Source organism: Nicotiana tabacum, chromosome 16 (assembly GCF_000715075.1).
Source record: "Nicotiana tabacum cultivar K326 chromosome 16, ASM71507v2, whole genome shotgun sequence".
NCBI classification, from domain to species: Eukaryota; Viridiplantae; Streptophyta; class Magnoliopsida; order Solanales; family Solanaceae; genus Nicotiana; species Nicotiana tabacum.
The window spans coordinates 147,607,917-147,628,340 of NC_134095.1; the positions used below are offsets into that span (position 1 = coordinate 147,607,917).

A 20,424-nucleotide genomic window follows, 5' to 3' on the forward strand; every position below is an offset into this window, starting at 1 on the left:
TACTGTAGAATCCACTTCACAGCTTGCCAATGCTCCTTTCCTGGATTATGCATATATCTGCTAATAACTCCAATAGCTTGTGAAATGTCAGGTCTCGTACAGACCATTGCATACATCAAGCTACCAACAACATTTGCGTATGGTACTTTTGACATATACTCTCGTTCAACTTCATCCTTTGGCGACATAGTAGTACTCAGCTTAAAATGGGGAGCAAGTGGAGTACTAACTGGCTTAGTCTTGTCATCTATGCCAAAACGTTGAAGTACTCTCTTCAAATATTCCTTTTAAGATAAACAGAGTTTCTTTGAACGTCTATCTCTTATTATTTCCATGCCAAGAATTTTCTTTGCCTCACCTAGATCCTTCATCTCGAACTCCTTCTTCAGTTGAATCTTCAACTTATCAATTTCTTCCGAATTCTTGGAAGCTATCAACATATCATCAACATATAGGAGAAGATATACAAAGGAACCATCTTTAAGCTTGCGCAAATACACATAATGATCGTATTTGCTTCTCTTGTACCCTTGCCACAACATAAACTCGTCAAATCGCTTATACAATTGTCTAGAAGATTGTTCCAATCCGTACAATGATTTTTCAAGTTTGCACACCATATTTTCTTTTCCAGCAACTTTGAATCCTTCTGGCTGAGTCATGTAGATTTCCTCCTCCAAGTTTCCATGTAAAAACACAGTTTTTACATCCATCTGAACTAGTTCCAAATCCAATTGTGCTACCAAAGCCAACATAATTCTAATGGAGGAATATTTTACAACTGGAGAAAACACTTCATTGTAATCAATTCCCTCCTTTTGAGCATATTCTTTGGCCACCAATCTTGCTTTGTAGCGAACATCTACTTGGTTAGGAAATCCTTCTTTCTTTGCAAATACCCATTTGCACCCAATTGCTTTCTTTCCCTTCGGGAGATTGGCCAATCTCCATGTATGATTCTGATGAAGGGACTGTATTTCATCATTCATGGCAATCCTCCACTTATCTTCTTCTGAACTTTGGACAGCATCTTTATAAGTAGTAGGAACATCATCAGCTACAATTGAGGTTGCACAAGCAACCGTCTCTATGAGATGAACAGGTTTCGTTATTGTTCTTTTTGGCCTGCTGGTTGCTATTGATTCAAGTTGTTGTTGAGGTTCCTGAGTTGGAATCTCCTCTACTGGCTCTCCTTCCAGAGGATAATCTTCATTTGTTTCCTCCTCTGCTTCTTGTGTAGGAAAAATAAATTTTCCCTCAAACTCCACCTGCTTAGAAGCACCTTTATTTTGTTTGGTATCTTCTGTTACCTTATTTACCATAGCAGATTCATCAAAGGTAACATCCCTGCTGAATATTACTTTCTTTGTCATAGGACACCATAAGCGATATCCTTTGACTCTAGAAGTAATTCCCATAAAAATAGCCTTCTTTGCCCTTGGATCCAATTTCGACTCTGTCACATGATAATATGCAGTTGAGCCAAACACGTGCAAAGAGTCATAAGCTACAACAGGCTTTCCATACCATTTTTCAAATGGTGTCTTGCCATCAATAGCAGCAGATGGTAAGCGATTAATGAGGTGGCATGCATATGTAACTGCCTCAGCCCAAAATTCTTTGCCCAAGCCAGCATTGAATAACATACACCGTACCTTCTCCAGCAAGGTCCGGTTCATACGTTCTGCCATTCCATTCTGTTGTGGTGTATGTCTAACAGTGAAGTGTCGGACGATGCCATCATTTTCACAAACCTTATTGAAATGATAATTTTTGTATTCACCTCCATTGTCTGTGCGAATACACTTGATCCTCTTGCCTGTTTGATTCTCCACCATCATCTTCCATTTGAAAAATTTCCAACACTTCATCTTTGCTCTTCATTGTATACACTCATACTCTTCGGGAAAAATCATCAACAAAGGTTACAAAATAGTGCTTCCCACCCAATGAAGGTATTTTGGAAGGACCCCAAACATCAGAGTGTACATAATCCAAAATGCCTTTAGTATTATGGATCGCTGTACCAAATTTAACCCTTGTCTGTTTCCCTTTAACACAATGCTCACAAAACTCCAAGTTGCAAGCCTTGACTCCTTTTAACAATCCTTGATCTGATAGAGTTTTCAAGGATTTTTCTCCAGCATGTCCCAAGCGCATGTGCCATAGATTGGTTGCTTCTGCCTCTTTGTCGTCACTGGATGTCACTGTCGTTGTCCCAATAACTGTACTGCCATGATAGCGGTACATATTATTATTCTTCCGATTAGCCTTCATTATCACTAGTGCACCGGAGCATACTCTCATCACTCCATTTTATGCAATGATTTTGAACCCTTTTGATTCTAGGGATCCTACAGAGATGAGATTCTTCTTCAAATCCGGTACAAATCGAACATCTGTTAATGTTCTGATCATTCCATCATGGTTCCTTAATCGTATTGAACCAATGCCATATGATGTAAGAGGGCTGTTATCCGATGTGTCGGAAGCCAAATGTATATAGTGTGAATAAGTCACAACTACTATACCAAAAATTATGACAGCCACCAAATAATAAATAAGACAATAAAGCAACAATAAAGGGAACACCAGAATTTACGAGGTTCGGATAATTTTGCCTACTCCTCGGACACAACCAATATTATATTTCACTCCAAAAATACAAGTGAAATAATACTAAAGAGAGAAGATACAAATGCCTTAAACAGATGAGAAGGCAAATGAGAGGTGTGTCTAAATCCTAAACATTAGGCCTTCTTTTATAGGGAAAATTTCCCAACCAAATGGCTAACCCACCGATGTGGGACTTTGCCAAATTCAACAAATCTCCACCTTGGCAAAATTCCACATCTTCAATCTTCTCTCAATAACAAATTTTGGTTGTGTCTTCATCTTCAATCTTCAGTGTTCAACAATGTTGATCAAATCCAAACAATGTTGAAACTTGACCGCAGTCACCACTTTTGTCAGCATATCAGCAGGATTCTCTGTAGTATGAATTTTCTTCATCGTGACTCCACATTCTTCTATGATTTCTCGTAAAAAATGATACCGAACATCAATGTGCTTCGTCCTTGCATGATAAACTTGGTTCTTCGCTAATTGAATAGCACTTTGACTATCACAAAAAATTGTGATACCTTTTTGTTCAACACCAAGCTCCTTTAGCAATCCTTGAAGACAAATTGCCTCCTTCACAACCTCTGTAATAGCCATATACTCTGCCTCTGTTGTAGACAAAGCAACTATTGACTGCAAAGTAGACTTCCAACTAACTGGTGCCTTTGCAAAAGTAAACACCTAACCAGTAGTTGATCTTCGTTTGTCCAGATCACCCGCAAAATCTGAGTCACAATATCCAATTACAAACTGATTATCTTCCTGCTCAAAAACTAACCTGACATCTACAGTATTATGAATATACCGTAGAATCCATTTCACAGCTTGCCAATGCTCCTTTCCTGGATTATGCATATATCTGCTAATAACTCCAATAGCTTGTGAAATGTCAGGTCTCGTACAGACCATTGCATATATCAAGCTACCAATAGCATTTGCGTATGGTACCTTTGACATATACTCTCGTTCAACTTCATCCTTTGGCGACATAGTAGTACTCAGCTTAAAATGGGGAGCAAGTGGAGTACTAACTGGCTTAGTCTTGTCATCTATGCCAAAACATTGAAGTACTCTCTTCAAATATTCCTTTTAAGATAAACAGAGTTTCTTTGAACGTCTATCTCTTATTATCTCCATGCCAAGAATTTTCTTTGCCTCACCTAGATCCTTCATCTCGAACTCCTTCTTCAGTTGAATCTTCAACTTATCAATTTCTTCCGAATTCTTGGAAGCTATCAACATATCATCAACATATAGGAGAAGATATACAAAGGAACCATCTTTAAGCTTGCGCAAATACACACAATGATCGTATTTGCTTCTCTTGTACCCTTGCCGCAACATAAACTCGTCAAATCGCTTGTACCATTGTCTAGAAGATTGTTTCAATCCGTACAATGATTTTTCAAGTTTGCACACAATATTTTCTTTTCCAGCAACTTTGAATCCTTCTGGCTGAGTCATGTAGATTTCCTCCTCCAAGTTTCCATGTAAAAACGCAGTTTTTACATCCATCTGAACTAGTTCCAAATCCAATTGTGCTACCAAAGCCAACATAATTCTAATGGAGGAATATTTTACAACTGGAGAAAACACTTCATTGTAATCAATTCCCTCCTTTTGAGCATATCCTTTGGCCACCAATCTTGCTTTGTAGCGAACATCTACTTGGTTAGGAAATCCTTCTTTCTTTGCAAATACCCATTTGCACCCAATTGCTTTCTTTCCCTTCGGGAGATTGGCCAATCTCCATGTATGATTCTGATGAAGGGACTGTATTTCATCATTCATGGCAATCCTCCACTTATCTTCTTCTGAACTTTGGACAGCGTCTTTATAAGTAGTAGGAACATCATCAGCTACAATTGAGGTTGCACAAGCAACCGTCTCTATGAGACGAACATGTTTCGTTATTGTTCTTTTTGGCCTGCTGGTTGCTATTGATTCAAGTTGTTGTTGAGGTTCCTGAGTTGGAATCTCCTCTACTGGCTCTCCTTCCAGAGGATAATCTTCATTTGTTTCCTCCTCTGCTGGCTCTGATACCAATTGTTGCGGAAGCCAAATGTATATAGTGTGAATAAGTCACAACTACTATACCAAAAATTATGACAGCCACCAAATAATAAATAAGACAATAAAGCAACAATAAAGGGAACACCAGAATTTACGAGGTTCGGCTAATTTTGCCTACTCCTCGGACACAACCAATATTTTATTTCACTCCAAAAATACAAGTGAAATAATACTAAAGAGAGAAGATACAAATGTCTTAAACAGATGAGAAGGCAAATGAGACGTGTGTCTAAATACTAAACATTAGGCCTTCTTTTATAGGAAAAATTTCCCAACCAAATGGCTAACCCACAATGTGGGACTTTGCCAAATTCAACATGAACTGCAATCAACAAAATATGTTGACTCCCGGGTACTTTCTTATCTAATTTTATAGATACATCCAAAGCATAATCAGACTCTGCCCTAAACTCTTATTGACTTTCACACATATAATACAGGTATCGATTTGATGTGAATCTTCAAGATACCTCTGGCTCAATATTTGGAATGGTTATGGGTAAAGAAGGAGAGAAAATATTATGTCTTACTGCAGAAGAAGTTTATGAGCGAGCTTCAGTTAATGTATGTATTCTAAGTAAACAATTCACACACGATCACTTTACTATTGAACTTGCAAAATAACTTAATATATTTCCTTTTTTCAGAATGAGTCCTTGCAAATGCAAGATGTGCAAAGCAGGCTTAGTCAAAAACTGTTCAAAATTCAAGTGAAAAAAGCATTCGCACGCAATTCAGGAGCAACATCTGGAAAATTGTATATTGTATCATGCGTTGAAAAAGAAAATATCATTCATTCTCTCCCTGCACCAACCACAACGGATATAGGTGAAGGCAGCAAGAGAAAGAAAGAAGATTTGTCTTCCTCTGATGGAGAAATAGAGCTAGCAACTGAACGAGGTGAATTGTTCAAGCTAAAACAAAAACTGGAGCAAACGACTCCAGTGAAAATGAAATGAAGGTCACTCAAAAATTTCTCTTCCTCATTCATTGTTTGAATTATATACTAAACCTATCCTTTAACAACAACCATTTTCATTTTCATCTTCTTTTTTTTCCCCGAAAATATTTGCAGGTTAATCAGCTCCTTTTTGCGATCAGTTTTGGCTTTCATGGAACAAAGGTAACTAAATAGAAAACCACATCAGAGATAGTTTGTATACTCTGATGTCATGTCAACTCCTATGCGTTTATCCACAAAATAGAAATAACCTACCAGTGTTGTGAAAAGCGCTCACTTCAGCGCTTAAATCAAGAAGCGTAGCACGTTAGTTGAAGCGTGCGCTTCTTCCAAAAAGCGAGAAGTACGATTGTAGCGAGAAGCGACAGTAGCGATTGTTTCAGTATTTTTAGTGACTGCCCCGTCCTTCGGAGTTGCCGGGTCTAGAAGTTTTGTGTACATCTTGTGCAACATTAAAAAAAATGTATCTTTTTCCAAACATCATTGAGGAGCAGAGCAAAGTTCAAGCTCATCGAGTTCAAGGCCAGGTATGTGATTTCATCTTCTTCTTCTTCTTCTATCCTAAAATAGCCACGAAATGCTGCCAATTTTTTCCCCTTCAGTTCTTCTTCTTCTTTTTATTTTCGTTTTGGTCCTTAAACTCGCAGCGAAATGCTGCCCAATTTTTTTCTTACTTACTGCCAATTTTTCCGTTTTAGTCCTCCAGTTCTTCTTAGTTCTTACTGCCATTTTTTCTCGCTTTAAGCAAAAAGGAGCTTCTCGCTTTTCCTTACTTGACGCTCTTCACAACACTGACCTACCTACGAAAACTTAGAAATTTAGCAACATATGTACATGTGGTAGTTCTGTAAAAATTCTAATTGGCTCCATTACATGTAAATTTATTTAAAAAATTCATATTTATCAACAGTTGTTTTGCAGGAAAATAAATTTTGCACTGCAGCTTGCTTTTCACTTTTTGTCCTGTACACAAACATTCCAGTAACCACTATGTTCCACTAACCATAGGCATGAAACAAAGGTAATCAAAATTACCTCTTGACCTTATTCGTCACTTGCATCTCTTTAATAATAACTGTTGTGCTGCAAGTTTGAGCAATACTTTTTGAGAGGATAATGTTATCCAATTTCTGTTCTTGAAATGGATCATTCTACAGCAGTAGATAGGGATCCTAAAACTGCAGAATTTGTAAAGGATAAGAATTGGTTTATTATATGTAATTGCTTAATTGTTATTAAAGTGGAAATATGCTTAGCATTTTCATTTCTGATTTGAACCGTATTTTCTGTCTTATTCTTTGGAGTTACTCCATTTGAAGTTTGAGAACCTTGTGTTTCTTGCAACATATTGATTGAAAAAGAGTTTATAATGATATTTTCCTGTCTCACTGTAAAAATTCAGTAATATATATCTTATATCCTATAGTTGCTCGGAGGGGTGTACATGGACCGGGTTGGTTCGGTTTTTATCAAAACCAAACCAAACCAACTATATCGGTTTGGATTGGTTCGGTTTTGTCGGGTTTTTTGGGTTTTCAGGTTTTTTTGTTACAAGAATATTATTTCAATCTTACTTTGTTAAATTTATAGATAAAGCTTTGATAAGTGAATATATTTTAGTAAATATGGAAAAAATTGACAAATATATGATCTATTAAAATATTCTAATGGGAGAATTTTTCTAGTAACACATGATAGTTATTTTCTTAGTCGTCTAACAATAATTTTTTGTTAATTTACACTTTCAAGCTTAATACATGAGAGGATCCCAAATATTTCTACATTTTCTAAAGAAAAATCACTATAAAGTCTTAAAAATATAAATACAATTTATATATTTATATGTCGGTTTGGTTCGGGTTATTGTAACGACCCGACCGACCGCTTTGAGCTTTTGCATTTCGCCCGCCAGTTCTCGGGCATGACTTGTCCCGTGTGGTGTATTATGACTTATGTAAATCGTTGGTGTTGGGTTTCAAGTTAATCAGAATGAATTTGGAAGAACAGTCTTAGTTGAAAGCTTAAAATTTGAAAGGTTTGACCAAAATTTGACTTATGTGTATTTTTTCTCGGATGAGAATTTTTATGATTTGGTTAGCTCCGTTAGGTGATTTGGGACTTAGGAGCGTGATCAAAATGCATTTTAGAAGTCCGTGGAAGGTTTAGGCTTGGATTAGCGAAATTGAGATTTCGACACTTTCCGGTCGATAGGTGAGATTTTGATATAGGGGTCGGAATGGAATTCCGAGAGTTCCAGTAGTTTCGTTGTGTCATTTGGGATGCGCGTGCAAAATTTCAGGTCATTCGGACGAGATTTGATAGATTTTTTGATCAAAAGCATAATTTAAGAGTTCTTGGAGTTCTTAGGCTTGAATCTGAAGTTGATTTTGTGTTTTGATGTTGTTCGGAGTGATTCGAAAACTCGACTAGGTGTTAATGATGTTATGGAAGGTGTTGGTATGTTTGGGTTGAGGTCTGATGGCTCCGGGTGTGTTTCGGGTGAGTTTTGAGCGAGTACGGACATTTCGGAACTTAGAAAATAGATGGGGGCAGAATTGTTAGCGCTGGCCACGGTAGAATTAGCGTTGGGCGCGCTGGCTTAGTGCTGGGCGCGTAAAAGTGACCGCGGCTACGGTTATGAAGATCTGCAGATCGTCGGTCCAGCTTCGAAAGCTCATATCTTTTGATCCACAAGGAATTTTAAGATGATTTAAAAACGAAAGTTGTAGCCCTTCGTGTCTAGTATACAGAAAGGTAAAGCTATCACAATTTGGACATCTGTAGCAAAGGTTATGGCCAAAATACTAAAACCTGTCACTGTAGAGGAAGGCCTGTGCGGCCGCGGTTGTGTTTGCGCGGACCGCACTGGCTTGCGCGGACCGCGGTCGATTTGGTGCAGCCCGCGGAGGCTGAAACCTGAGGGGTACCCTATAAATACGAGGTTTTGGGTTTATTTAATATTTTGACCTAGAGAGCTCGGATTTTGGCGATTTTTTGAAGGTTTTTCAAGGAATTCATCGGGGTAAGTGATTTTAACTCAAATTTCGCTAGCATACATGAATCTATCACTGAATTCATCATTTAATTCGTGATTTGGGAAGAAAATTGTGAAACCTTTCAAAAATGTAAAATGATGATTTGAAGGACCAAATGGTATCGGAATTGAATAATTTTGGTATGGTTAGACTCGTGAGGGTATGAGGATTCTGAAAATGTAAATTTTAATCGATTCCGAGACGTGGGCTTGGGGCTCGAGATTTGCTAATTTCGGGATTTTTGCTATTTTTCGAATGTTTTCGCTTGGGCTTTGTTCCCTTGGCATATTGTGGTGTATTTGTTCTGATTTTGGATAGATTCGACGCGTGGAGGCTAATTCGAAGGGCAAAGGCGTCGCGAGCTAGAGAATTAGCCAGTTCGAGGTGAGTAATGGTTGTAAATGATGTCCTGAGGATTTGAAACCCCGGATTGCACGTCGTGGTGCTATATTGAGGCAAGATACGCGCTGGATGATGAGCGTGAGGGTCTTTCACTACTGGGGATTGTGACTTGGTCCATCCCGATTGATGATTTTACCGAATATTTGACTGAAATTCATTTGTTATCATCATGATTTGGGCTGATTGCCATATTTGGGCTTCGTGCCAACTATTTGAACCCTTCGGGGATTTTTATCACTGTTTCCTCACTGCTTGACTTATTATTTGAACTCAGTCCTATTGATATCTACTTTTTTTTTACAAACTCAGCCACTTTTACTCAGATTTGAAACTTAAATGATATTTCTACATCATGTTTTGGGCTGATTACTACTGTTTTACTAAGCCCAAGGGGCTTGTGATGATTTTTGGACAGAGTGAGCCCGAGGGGCTGATACTGTTCTGAGTGATTGATACTGAGCCCGAGGGGCTGATACTGTATTGAGAGTGAGTCTGAGGGGCTGATACTATGCTGAGCGATTGATACTGTGCCCGAGGGGCGGATTTCTACTTGTTATTTACCTGTTAAACTACCGGTTTTACTTGTTTTAAAAGGAATATCATTTGATTTCTTCATTGATTTACTGCTTTAAGTGATTTTACTACTTGATATATGGAATTGCTTTGTGCCTTTACGTGTTTTCATACTTTCAGCCATTATTTATAATTATTACTCACTGAGTCGGAGTACTCACATTACTCCCTGCACCTTGTGTGCAGTTTCAGGTATGTTTTGGCTGATCGGAGGCAGAGTCATCAGAGTTTAGCAAGGTAGCTGCCGACGTTCGCAACAATGCTTTTCTCTCTCCTTATTTAATTAGTCTGTATTTGTACACTCCAGGCTTTCAGCTGTATTTATACCCTAGTAGATGCTCGTGACTTGTGACACCCCGGTTTGGGCATGTGTCGGGATGGTTCTTGCGGTTATAATTGTTAAATTCTGCAATTTATGAGTATTATATTATATGTTATTACCGTTTATGATGATTAACTGTTTAAAAGAGGTGTTCCGTTTTGGTCTGGCTGACCTTGTCTTCACGAGAGGCGCCATCACGACCAGATTCGGGGATTGGGTCGTGACAGTTATTTTACTCAATACCAAACCTAGTCGGGTTTTTTAATCGATTTGGTTTGGTTTTTCGGTTTGGTGCGGTTTTCCAGTTCGGTTTTTACACCCCTAGTTGCTCGTGTTAGTGTAGTATATTTGGTATCGACTTCTTTAACTAACCTGCTTCCATATTTTCAGGAGTTCTGAATTTTGACATTTTGATGTTATAATTTTTTATGTCACAGATAAATGAACTGGTAGATATTGGTCGATGTGTGGCAAATACACCTTTAGATGATGACCAGTCTGTGTCCTATTTGCTCTTTTGCCTTGAAGATCTGAAAGTTGTGACGGAACGCAGAAAGTTGGAAGCACTTACAGTGAAAACGTTGGGAAACCGGATAGAAAAGCTGATAAGGTAATTTAATCTCTTGCTTGTGATTTAACCCTGCTGGTGCTCTCCGAGAAAAAGATAAATTGTAAGAAGTGTGACATCATGCGGTGACTACGGAGGAAATAAAAGGAAGGAATAATACTTTTTTGCTTGTTTCACATTTTGGTGGTAATGTGGACTTCAGAAATTATTGGTTTTGAACTGATTGCGAGTTTATCTAAATGTAATCATTGATTACTCTTCTAGGCAGTATGGAGTGTGATAAATCCTATATGATTTATTTGACAACATTCTTTTGCATAGACTCTCAAGAATATGTGAGCTGATTAATCATGGGTAAAGATTTTAAGAGATATGACTTGAAGTAGTAGATGAGAAAAAATTGTTGACTATTGTTTGGCTCATACATGGCATAAATCTGCATTAACCTGAGAACAATACTTTTATGATAGAGAATAAGATAGATAAGATCCATTCTTCATCGTCTCAGGTGTTGGTCTTTCATTGTCTATTTGTTGCCATTATCTACATGCAAGAAAATAAAATCTTTGATTCAACGAATACACACAAAGAATGAAACTAGACAAATAAATAGGTAAAGGTAAGGTGATTTACCATTCTTATTTGTAATAGGCATTTCTGTTTTTTACAAGTTGGAAGAATGGTAGATGAAGGAAGAAGTAACTCATAAATCCAATGTTTTCCTCCTCATATGTTTGTTACTGGTTTAGTTTTTATCTTTTTGTTTCTAAGTTTATCTATTGGTAGATTTTCATTTCATCTTTCTTGCCTCTTTCTGAGTATTATTTTTGTTTATGAAGTAAAATAGTACATTCTCAAAGTTTCTCATTTTTTGCGGAGGAAATTCCTACTCTACATGATGTCCCTCTTTGGCTAAAAGATGATGAGAATGTAAAACAATCGAATTCTAACTTTTAGTAAAAATCTCTAGGAACCAAAATAATTAAAAACAAAATAAAGAAGATTGCCATAGCAAAAGATAATTGGTCCGTCTGATGGTAGGTGAGCAGTGACGAGTAATCTATAGTTATTCAGGGAATTAGCTCTTCCTTCCAAGTCTCCTAAATATCTTTAATTTTTTAATACTTGTTGGGAAGTGGTTGACTCAAGTTGGGCGCCACGAAAGTGTTTCTCAAGAAGGAGGCACTACATAAAATTTTAATTTTCATGTTGGTAGTTGGAGTTTGTATGGATTTTATTGTTTGTAAACATTCTTCCTATTAATAAGCTCGGGTAAAGCACAAATGAGTTTTGGTGGGAAAAATAGATAGAAACTGATTGCTTTGGCATGTCATTTGAGATTAGTTCATTTTCTCCATAGCCTGTGTGTTCAAGAAAGAGACCTATATCTCTTAAGAATCCTACAATCTTTGTCGTCTCATATATTATGTTTAAGAACCTCACAAAAGGTCTCGATTGACGGGCATATGCACAACACTTGAGAATTATCTTTGTTCACTTAGAAAACATAGGTGACATCTTATTTTCCTCCTGGTGTTGTATATAATGTGTAATTGTTCTCTCCTTACCCTTTTAAAAGGGGTTATAAGGATTTCTAACTTACAATTGATAGCTTTCTTATTACATATAGAAATGGTGCATTACTTTCATATTCATTGTTGAATAATCTTCTTCAGATATTTTGTTTAAACTCTGCAATGGAGACAATAAAATATTGGTCTTCTTTTGGATACTAAATTTTGGATATAACTTTAGAATCGGATGACATTTCCCCATTTGCTTATGTGCCACTTACGTATATTGTTATCTCCAGGTTAGCCTGCATGGAAAACAGGTTCTTTCATGGAAGAATGACCATGGTGAAGAATTACTTTATATGAGCAGTAAGGTCCATTTTTGACTCATGTTCCCACTGATCTTACATTATGTTGAAATTTTTGCTACCATGGGATTCTGTTTCCAGCATTGCCACAATTTTCTCAAGAATCCCTTTTACGCCTCACCAATATTTCCTGTTGTTAATATTTTGTCTTTGCCACTGCTTTTATTGTAGATCATCATGGATTTACCTTCGTATACTATGTTTTATTTCTAATGCATGCTTTTCCATGTCTTTCAGTGAATAGCAAGATGAAGCATGGGTTACCAGTTGCAACTCCTAAACTCAAGATTTTATCCAATCTCGCCAACATGAACATGAACAATTTGACTGTTTTGGACTTTCTAGCAAGCTTAAGAATGTACCTGTACAACTTTGTTCCGCATATACATCTATATGTATGATGTACTTTATGTTAATATTAAACACATTATGCCAATAGTTAGCTTTGTGGTACTACTATCTTGCGCACACAATTACGCACAAGAAGTTATTTAAAAAGTGGGTACAAGTTAAAACTTTTTTAAAAAATGAGTATAGGTTTGGTCGACCCGTGCAATTTTTACTTTCTTTTCTTTTTAATTTGTTTTAAGGTGGGATTGGCCCATAAAAAGGGCAGGAGGCTTACTATTAATCTAAATATTTAATTGATGTAGGGATGAATTGTAACCATTAAACTGTAGTTTTAATTCATAAAGATTTAACTATTTGTTCGTTATCTATGTAGCATTTAGTTTATGGGATTAAGAATAAAATCAAGATGCTGTTTTCATAATTGATTGATAGCTACAGCCTGTAGGGAAACCAGGTGTTTAGGTTAGGCAGAGTCGCTTATTTACCCATGCTCTAATATTTCTTTTGCCTTCAATAAATTTTGTAATAAACAATTTGTATTTATTACCAAAAGAGAATATGTACAGCTCAAACAAATATAAAACTGGCTGGACAGAACAAGCATATGCTGTAGAGCAGGGGTGTCAATGGATATTTGAAAACCGACCGAATCGTACCACACCGAATTAAGTTTTAGGTTTCTTTTTAAGAAACCGTATGTTTTTATATAAATCTATAACCGCACCGATAATTAGGGTAGGTTTTTTATTTTTATAAAAATAAATCGAAAAAATACCGAACCGTACCGAATAAATTTTACATGTAGAAAATATATTTATTTAGTAAGTTTAAAAGTAATAATGCATTAAATTTTCTTTGGGCCTTGAAATTATGAAAACTATTACAACCCAACAAGTAATTAAACTCAAAATACTAATTCCTAAAACCTATTATGCTATTTTTACTTAAACTAAGTTATTTCAAGTATCTTTATTAGCAAGACACAAAGTATTCTAGCGATTATGAGTAGCAAACTACAATGTACTAAATATGTTTCTTTTCATATAATTTGGATTTATCTTTTTGAATATTTAATCTTCTATAAACTCTATTCTTGAGTCCCAGCTTGGTATATCTTTCAACTCGTGTGATTTATATTTTCTTTGCCTTTGTTTGATTTCTTTTACGCTGTTGTAGAATAGTTGATGGATCTATACTCTTGCCATCTTTTGTTAAGTCTTATAAAAGAACGTATGTTATTGCATTCTACTTCTACTGGTGAATTTTACATGATATAAAAAAAATACAGAAAATTAACCAAACCGTACCGATACCGAAGAGAAACCGACATGATTGGGACAGTTTTGAAAAGTCTAATTTTGGTTATACATAATAGAATAATCGAAAAATTGATATGGTACAAATTTTATAAAATAACCGGTCGAACCGAACCATTGACGCCCCTACTGTAGAGTTTCTTTTTCAATAGAAACGCTAGTATACTCGAGTATTTACCCTTTGCTACTTTGTTTTTACCTTTAAGTTTCAAAAATTGGCCATAAAACCATAAAATGATTCCATACGAAGTGACTTTTATGATAGCTTTAAGTCAAATTGAAAAACTTTTGAATGATTTTTCAATATCAGACACGGAAAACGTTGCTATCTCAAAGCCAAACTTAAAACTTGATCCAAAACACTTTCTGTAAGGTGAAAGTGAGAAGAAATTTCAAAAGGAGTCGACAGTTTTTTTGTTGGGTGTAAGCAAAGAGAGTTCAATTGCAAAGGCTATATAAGCAATAAGACGAACAACAGGCCTGTTTACTTGAGATTTGCATGCACAAATTTAATGATTGTTCCAGTAAACTAAATAAAGAAATCCACTTCAAAAACTCATCTCAAATTAACTAAAACCCAAATAGCCTAACAGCAGTAGATCAAAATGTAGGCACTTAAGTGCGAGCTGCAGTAGGAGCTCCGGCAGGGCGTGGAGCTTGACCAGGCTTGGGAGCATCATCCTGAAATAGCCACAAAGAAATAAAGCTCTAAGCAAGCAGAATTACATTGATTCAGCAAAAGCAAGTGAAACAGATATGACCCCTGTTATTTTCTCTAAGCAAATTGCAAGCATTTCATAAGCAGATGATACTTCACAAACATAGAACAATCTACTTCTTGATAACTCAAAAAACTTACACACATTAAAGTAGGTGAAATAAGTACTTAATGTTTTAGCAGACAAATTGTTTTGTTGAATTTAGGTGAAACAACAAAGATGAGATTCAAACATCAGCAGAATTGACAGAATAGCCTATTACTACATTAACGTATCTAAAAAGACGTCTTTCTTCTCCAAAGCAGGAAATAGACTTTAACAACTAAAATTTGATCTCAATAGAGAAAATACTACAGAAAAGAATTAAAGATAGTATAAGTAAAATTCAGTACCCTTGGGCGCCTGAAGCGCTGTGGAGGCTCGCGGACCCTCCTATCAGTAACAGAGCGGACCCTAACAACTTTGGAGTGAATGGCGCATGAGACACAATATTGCATCTTCAAGTACAGCTTAGGAAGAGTGTACACTGTAAATACAAAAATATTCATCTTATTACATTATGCAATATTGCATATAAATACATTGTCAATGCACTAAGAAGCTCACATTCAAAAGCACAAGCTTCCTGAACATCCCTCACTGCTGCTTGCTCAACGATGTTCCTCACAAGGAACCTCTTGATTGCTTTGTCCTGATAGACAAATCAAAAAGAAAGCAAGCTATCAGATTCAATTAATCTTCAATTGCAAAGAAGTTGCATCTGCTATACAACACCTCTAACATGAAAAAAATTTCTCCAACATCTACCCTACTCAGGAAAAACGGGTCTCTTAATTTAAAACCAAATTGATTCTGCAAAGCTGAGATGAAGAAAGGAGCCATAAAACTTGTCTTATTATCCCGCGGGCAAAAATATATTGATCTGTTAAAGCATGGATACTCCATTAATTAGCTTAGACAGCAAATTTGCACTAAATCAAACATTGTGAAGATCCATGACTTCTCAAGTTGCCTGAGTTCTAAGCAATTATCCAAAAACCATACACAAAGCATTTTATCTCAATCAACCAATCAAGTATGCCTCAATCCCAAACGACTCAGAATCAGCTATATAATCTTGTACGCATTCAGCTATATTCAGTAATAGATAACTTTGTCTTATAAAACAAATTAAGGGGTCTTTAAAACTAGAGTCTCTCTGACAAAAGAGTAACAGGTGAACAAACTCAAACAGCAGGCTTACAATTCCTATATAACAAGCTATAGCTCCAGATAGCCCACAAGACTTTAGTCCAGCAGTAAGAACACAACTTGTGATGTGTCGTTTAGGCGCACAAGTCACGGGTTCAAACCCAACAAAGACATTAGTATTTATGTGGAGAAGGGTAGACCCCATTGTGTGGGATTGCACTGGGTTTGTTGTTGTTGTTGTGGAGAAGTGTAGAGGGGCAGTTAGGACCGGGTACCACTGGACCTATTTCTCGTTTCTTTTAAAGTTATAGCTCCATTCAACAACACTAGACATTTACAACAAACCGAATAAGCACTCAAAAACAAAATATACTAGCAATAGTCAGATAAACATCAAAACCATAACAAAATAAAGCTTGCTCCAACAATCTAAGCCCATCATATGCATATGTGTATATCCTTAAACGTACTTTTATTCACAAGTATATCATTTATGCACATATGATTGATATAACAAACCCATCTAGTTTGATATAGAGATGTACAAGTAGTTATTGTTGTTGTATAAACAATAATAACGAAGGAACAGACCTTAGGGCAGCACTTGCCGCAGTTTGAGCAGCGAATGAATTTGGTGTGGCCACGTCCATGCTTGTTACGACCTCCGTTTCTTCTCTTGAATGTCTGTAAATTTAGAGAAATAGATTTAGAAATTATACAATTTTTTCTAGGTATAAAGTTACGTTAGCTGAGGAAATTCAAAATTTTAGCTAACCATTTTCGCCGGACGAGTTGTAGCAGCTGCTGAGCAGTGGATACGATGGAACTCTAATGGCGACCACTCTGCTTCTGACGCTATCAGCTACTAGGGTTTTCCTTTGATAAGAGATGTGAAATATAAGCCTTCTTTGAAAAGCCCAATAAACATTGGCCGTCTTCGGAAATTAGTGGGCCTTCTTTGAAAGCCCAATAAGCATGGGCCGTTCGGAAAGCTCGAATACAAATATGGGCCTTCTTTGAAAGCCCAAATATGGGCGTCCATTTAGTAAAAACAACACGGTATAACCAGTTTTCGGACTGGTCATTCAAAAATAGCCAGTGTTTATCAAGTCAATGAAAAATAACCACTATTTTACTGCAACAGAGACCGATCCAGCATAATATATTGGAGTTCAGTGCACCTGTGTATAAACTCCAGCATATTATGCTGGACCGGTATACTTGCTGGAACTTCAGTATATTATGCTGGAGTTCTAGTGTACTTATGCTGGAACTCCATCATATTATGCTTGAGTTCCAGCATACTTATCCTGGAACTCCAGCATAATATACTGCCGTATTTTTCGGGTTTTGAACAGTGTTTTCGCTCAATTTTATATTTACATGAAAAGTGACTAATTTCAATTACTTTTGAAACTGGCTATTTTTGAACGACCAGTTGTAAATCTAGCTATTTTTGAATTTCTCCCGATATGTTGTGCACACATTGGCATGTCGGCCAAAACTAATTACACTACTAGCCAAATATAATCAAGATTGAGCCTATCCTCTAGTATGATATAAATAATATGCTTAGATAATAATACCACAAGATATACGGTCAAACTTCTCTATAGCAGCTTTGTTCGTTTCAATATTTTTTGGCTGCCATAGTGAAGTGCTGTCATATAAAACATATATTATAATATAATTTGAAAAATTGGTTCCAAAGAAAATTGGTCTGTTATAGTGAAGTGCTATTACAAAGAATGACTAATATAGAAAAGTTTGATTGTATCTTAAAGAGTCATAGAGATGTGAGATTATGCATAAAAAATGTGTTGTATATTAATATATAAACCATATATATTTTATCGGTTATTATTTTCGGAATTTCTATGTTTTTGTTTCTTTAATTTTTTTCATTTTCCCTTTATAAGAATATATTGAGGTTAAAAAAAAAAAAAGAGATGGAATGGGACATGGCATTTGGTATAATTAGATTAAGGGGTGCGGGTTAGTGTACTAGTGTATGTTTACACTGGAAAAATAAAATAAAAAAGAGAACTTATTACGTAAACGATCGTGAGCCGTCCAAAAGGAAAATTCCCCAATCCAACAGTAGATACACAACCCACGTCATCGATCCGAGCCATTTCACATTCCACCAAAATCCCTTTGGCGGGTTTTTATAAAATTCAATGTGGCGCCTAATTCGAAAAATGAAAACCACATTCCCTCCCTTCATATCCTTGTTTAAACCCTCCAAATCCCCACACTCATTTCCTCAACAATCTCACTTCTGTCACATTTCCGAAATTCTCTTTGAAAAGTTCATTAAAAAATTAGCTGTAAATGGCTGGTGGTGGAGCATCAAAGTCGTCAAATGGTCCAACTAGAGTAAGAAAGAGGGTGGAAGTTGAATCTGCTACTGCTGCTAGTCTTAAACGTGCTAAAGATGGCAGCGCTTTTGCTCGTTGGTATGCACTATTCTATATTATCTGCTATTGTTTCTAACCATTTGATTTATGGTGCTGTAAATTTATTCATCCTATGGATTTATCGGCAAATTCAGTATTTTAAGTCTCTGAATGTAAATTTCCAGGCATCCCTTTTTGCTTGGTACTTTTTTTTGTGGATTTAGTACACATGTAATTTTCTTCTTTAAAAAAGGTTAAATATAATGTTCAGTTTGGAGATAGTGTGTGTTTTGAGTCATTTAGCATGTTCTTCGTTGTTTATAAACTTGGAATTAGTATAAACATCATTATATTCTTATTTGTAAGAGTTAAGTGTGTGTGTGTGTGTGTGTATATATATATATATATATATATATATATATATATATATATATATATATATATATATATATATATATATATATATATATATATATATATATTTCAAGTTTAAATGTGGTGATTTTTTTTTAAAATTTTTTAACCCATGCAAAAAGTAAATGTATTTGTGGTTGGGAAATTCAGTGAAAGATAATACTGACATGAATTGGGTTTTCTCTTCCTTTCATTATTGCAGTGAAGAGTGTAACAAAGATGTACCCATAGCATTGATTAATTTCCACAGTTGTAGCCTTGATGCAAAAATCAAAATGAATTTGGGTAATTTACACTCTTTATTCACTTGGAATTAATTGTATTAGGCATTTTATTGGACTTTGTTAATGGACTGATTTGTTGTTTGTACACAGAGGCTCAGGTTGTGGAAAATGCAAGTGAAACAAAGAAGCCAGCAGCAAAGTAATTTCCTAGATCCTTGGATATTATTTGCCATTTTCATTCTGTGCTTGATCTTTTAATGTTTGACAGTATTCTTACAATTTGTAACATGGTACTATGTGATTTTGCACAGGGGTAAGGAGAAATCGACAGAACCAAAAGCTAAGAGGGAAAAGAAAGCAAAGAATCCAAATGCCCCCAAACGCCCTCCCACTGCTTTCTTTGTGTTCATGTAATCTCTCTACCTTTGTGTATGAGTTTGCATTTATATATAAATCTGTTGTATGTTTGATAAGTTATATACAATGCTCTGACATGAAACAAACATACTTGCAGGGATGAGTTTAGGCAGACATTTAAGGCTGCAAATCCTGATTGCAAAAGTGTCTCCATGGTAATGTTGAATTGAGCTCTTCCTGATATTAATGCCTTTTGGCTCCATTTAGTGCTAATCTGTCTGTACTTTTGAACCATTTAGGTTGCTAAGGAAGGAGGTGAGAAATGGAAGTCACTGACTGATGAGGTGAGTGGCATGTGTAAAATGGTTTCTACTAGTTTGTTGTAATTGTGTCCAATGTGATTCTTACTCTGTGTGGTTCAAATGGTTTCATCAGGAGAAAAAGCCTTATCAGGATAAGGCAGCAGAGCTCAAAGCAGCATATGAAAAGGCCTTGCAACAGTCCAACACTGATGCTGAGAATGCCAATGTGGGTTCTTGTTCTCTTTGTTATTGTTGTAAATTGTAGTCTAAAGTTTTTAAATTGTTGTGTACTTTCCCTATTCTTACATCTAAATTAATAATTTCAGGATGAAGTTGAGTTGCCTGAGAAGGAAGTGAAGGAAGAGGTAGAAGTAGATGAGGAATAGAGCTTTTGGTGTTTGAAATTTGTAGCTATTTTTCAGCTTTTTGAAATGACTAGTCTTGAACTTATGTAAATTTTGATCATTGTCAACTTAGGTTTATTAGAAGTAATATATGGAAGCTTATGTTTAAGTTCTTGCTTTCAAGCCTTTTTGGAATTAAATCTTATGTCTATTTTCTGATGATTCTTAGTTGCCATCTCTTATGTCAAATTTTCTCCCCTCCACACCCCCTCTCCCCCTTTCTTTTGAGGGGATTTGTGTTTACCAATTGATAATTGATTTGTGTATAAGGTGATTGCAAGACATCAGCAGAGAACTTGAAAATGAAAA

General features: G+C 36.1%; 2 protein-coding genes and 1 long non-coding RNA gene across 4 annotated transcripts; 2 read left to right on the plus strand and 1 right to left on the minus strand.

Annotated features, from left to right (window-relative positions):
• Positions 1-9,644: 9,644 nt before the first annotated feature.
• LOC107760220 (uncharacterized) lies at positions 9,645-12,814 on the plus strand. Of its 2 annotated transcripts, none has more exons than XR_001642356.2 (4): positions 9,645-9,903; positions 10,426-10,598; positions 12,370-12,444; positions 12,676-12,814. It is a non-coding gene; the product is annotated as an uncharacterized LOC107760220 (long non-coding RNA). The 2 variants fall into 2 exon arrangements; XR_012699850.1 differs by having other exon boundaries at positions 12,370-12,439.
• Positions 12,815-14,454: 1,640 nt separating this feature from the next.
• LOC107760216 (small ribosomal subunit protein eS26x) lies at positions 14,455-16,926 on the minus strand. The gene is made up of 5 exons (XM_016578235.2): positions 16,791-16,926; positions 16,607-16,699; positions 15,431-15,515; positions 15,217-15,350; positions 14,455-14,786 (listed from the first exon to the last, which is right to left on the minus strand). Exons 1-5 carry the CDS (start codon positions 16,791-16,793, stop codon positions 14,721-14,723), a joined length of 381 nt encoding a protein of 126 aa, XP_016433721.1. The 5' UTR covers positions 16,794-16,926; the 3' UTR covers positions 14,455-14,720.
• A 1,305-nt stretch (positions 16,927-18,231) lies between these two features.
• Positions 18,232-20,234, plus strand: LOC107760218 (high mobility group B protein 7). The gene is made up of 8 exons (XM_016578237.2): positions 18,232-18,474; positions 19,031-19,113; positions 19,203-19,251; positions 19,364-19,462; positions 19,567-19,624; positions 19,709-19,753; positions 19,845-19,937; positions 20,038-20,234. Exons 1-8 carry the CDS (start codon positions 18,350-18,352, stop codon positions 20,095-20,097), a joined length of 612 nt encoding a protein of 203 aa, XP_016433723.1. The 5' UTR covers positions 18,232-18,349; the 3' UTR covers positions 20,098-20,234.
• Positions 20,235-20,424: the final 190 nt, after the last annotated feature.

What these genes read in the sequence shown, in the direction of transcription:
- LOC107760216 (XM_016578235.2), bottom strand. An exon ending in GGAAGCTTGTGCTTTTGAAT is followed by an intron (nt 15,351 to 15,430) that starts GTGAGCTTCTTA and finishes TTGTATTTACAG; the next exon opens with TGTACACTCTTCCTAAGCTG. An exon ending in AGCGCTTCAGGCGCCCAAGG is followed by an intron (nt 14,787 to 15,216) that starts GTACTGAATTTT and finishes TGGCTATTTCAG; the next exon opens with GATGATGCTCCCAAGCCTGG.
- LOC107760218 (XM_016578237.2), top strand. Translation starts at nt 18,350, where the DNA reads ATGGCTGGTGGTGGAGCATCAAAGTCGTCAAATGGTCCAACTAGAGTA. An exon ending in ACAAAGAAGCCAGCAGCAAA is followed by an intron (nt 19,252 to 19,363) that starts GTAATTTCCTAG and finishes GATTTTGCACAG; the next exon opens with GGGTAAGGAGAAATCGACAG. An exon ending in ATTGCAAAAGTGTCTCCATG is followed by an intron (nt 19,625 to 19,708) that starts GTAATGTTGAAT and finishes TGAACCATTTAG; the next exon opens with GTTGCTAAGGAAGGAGGTGA.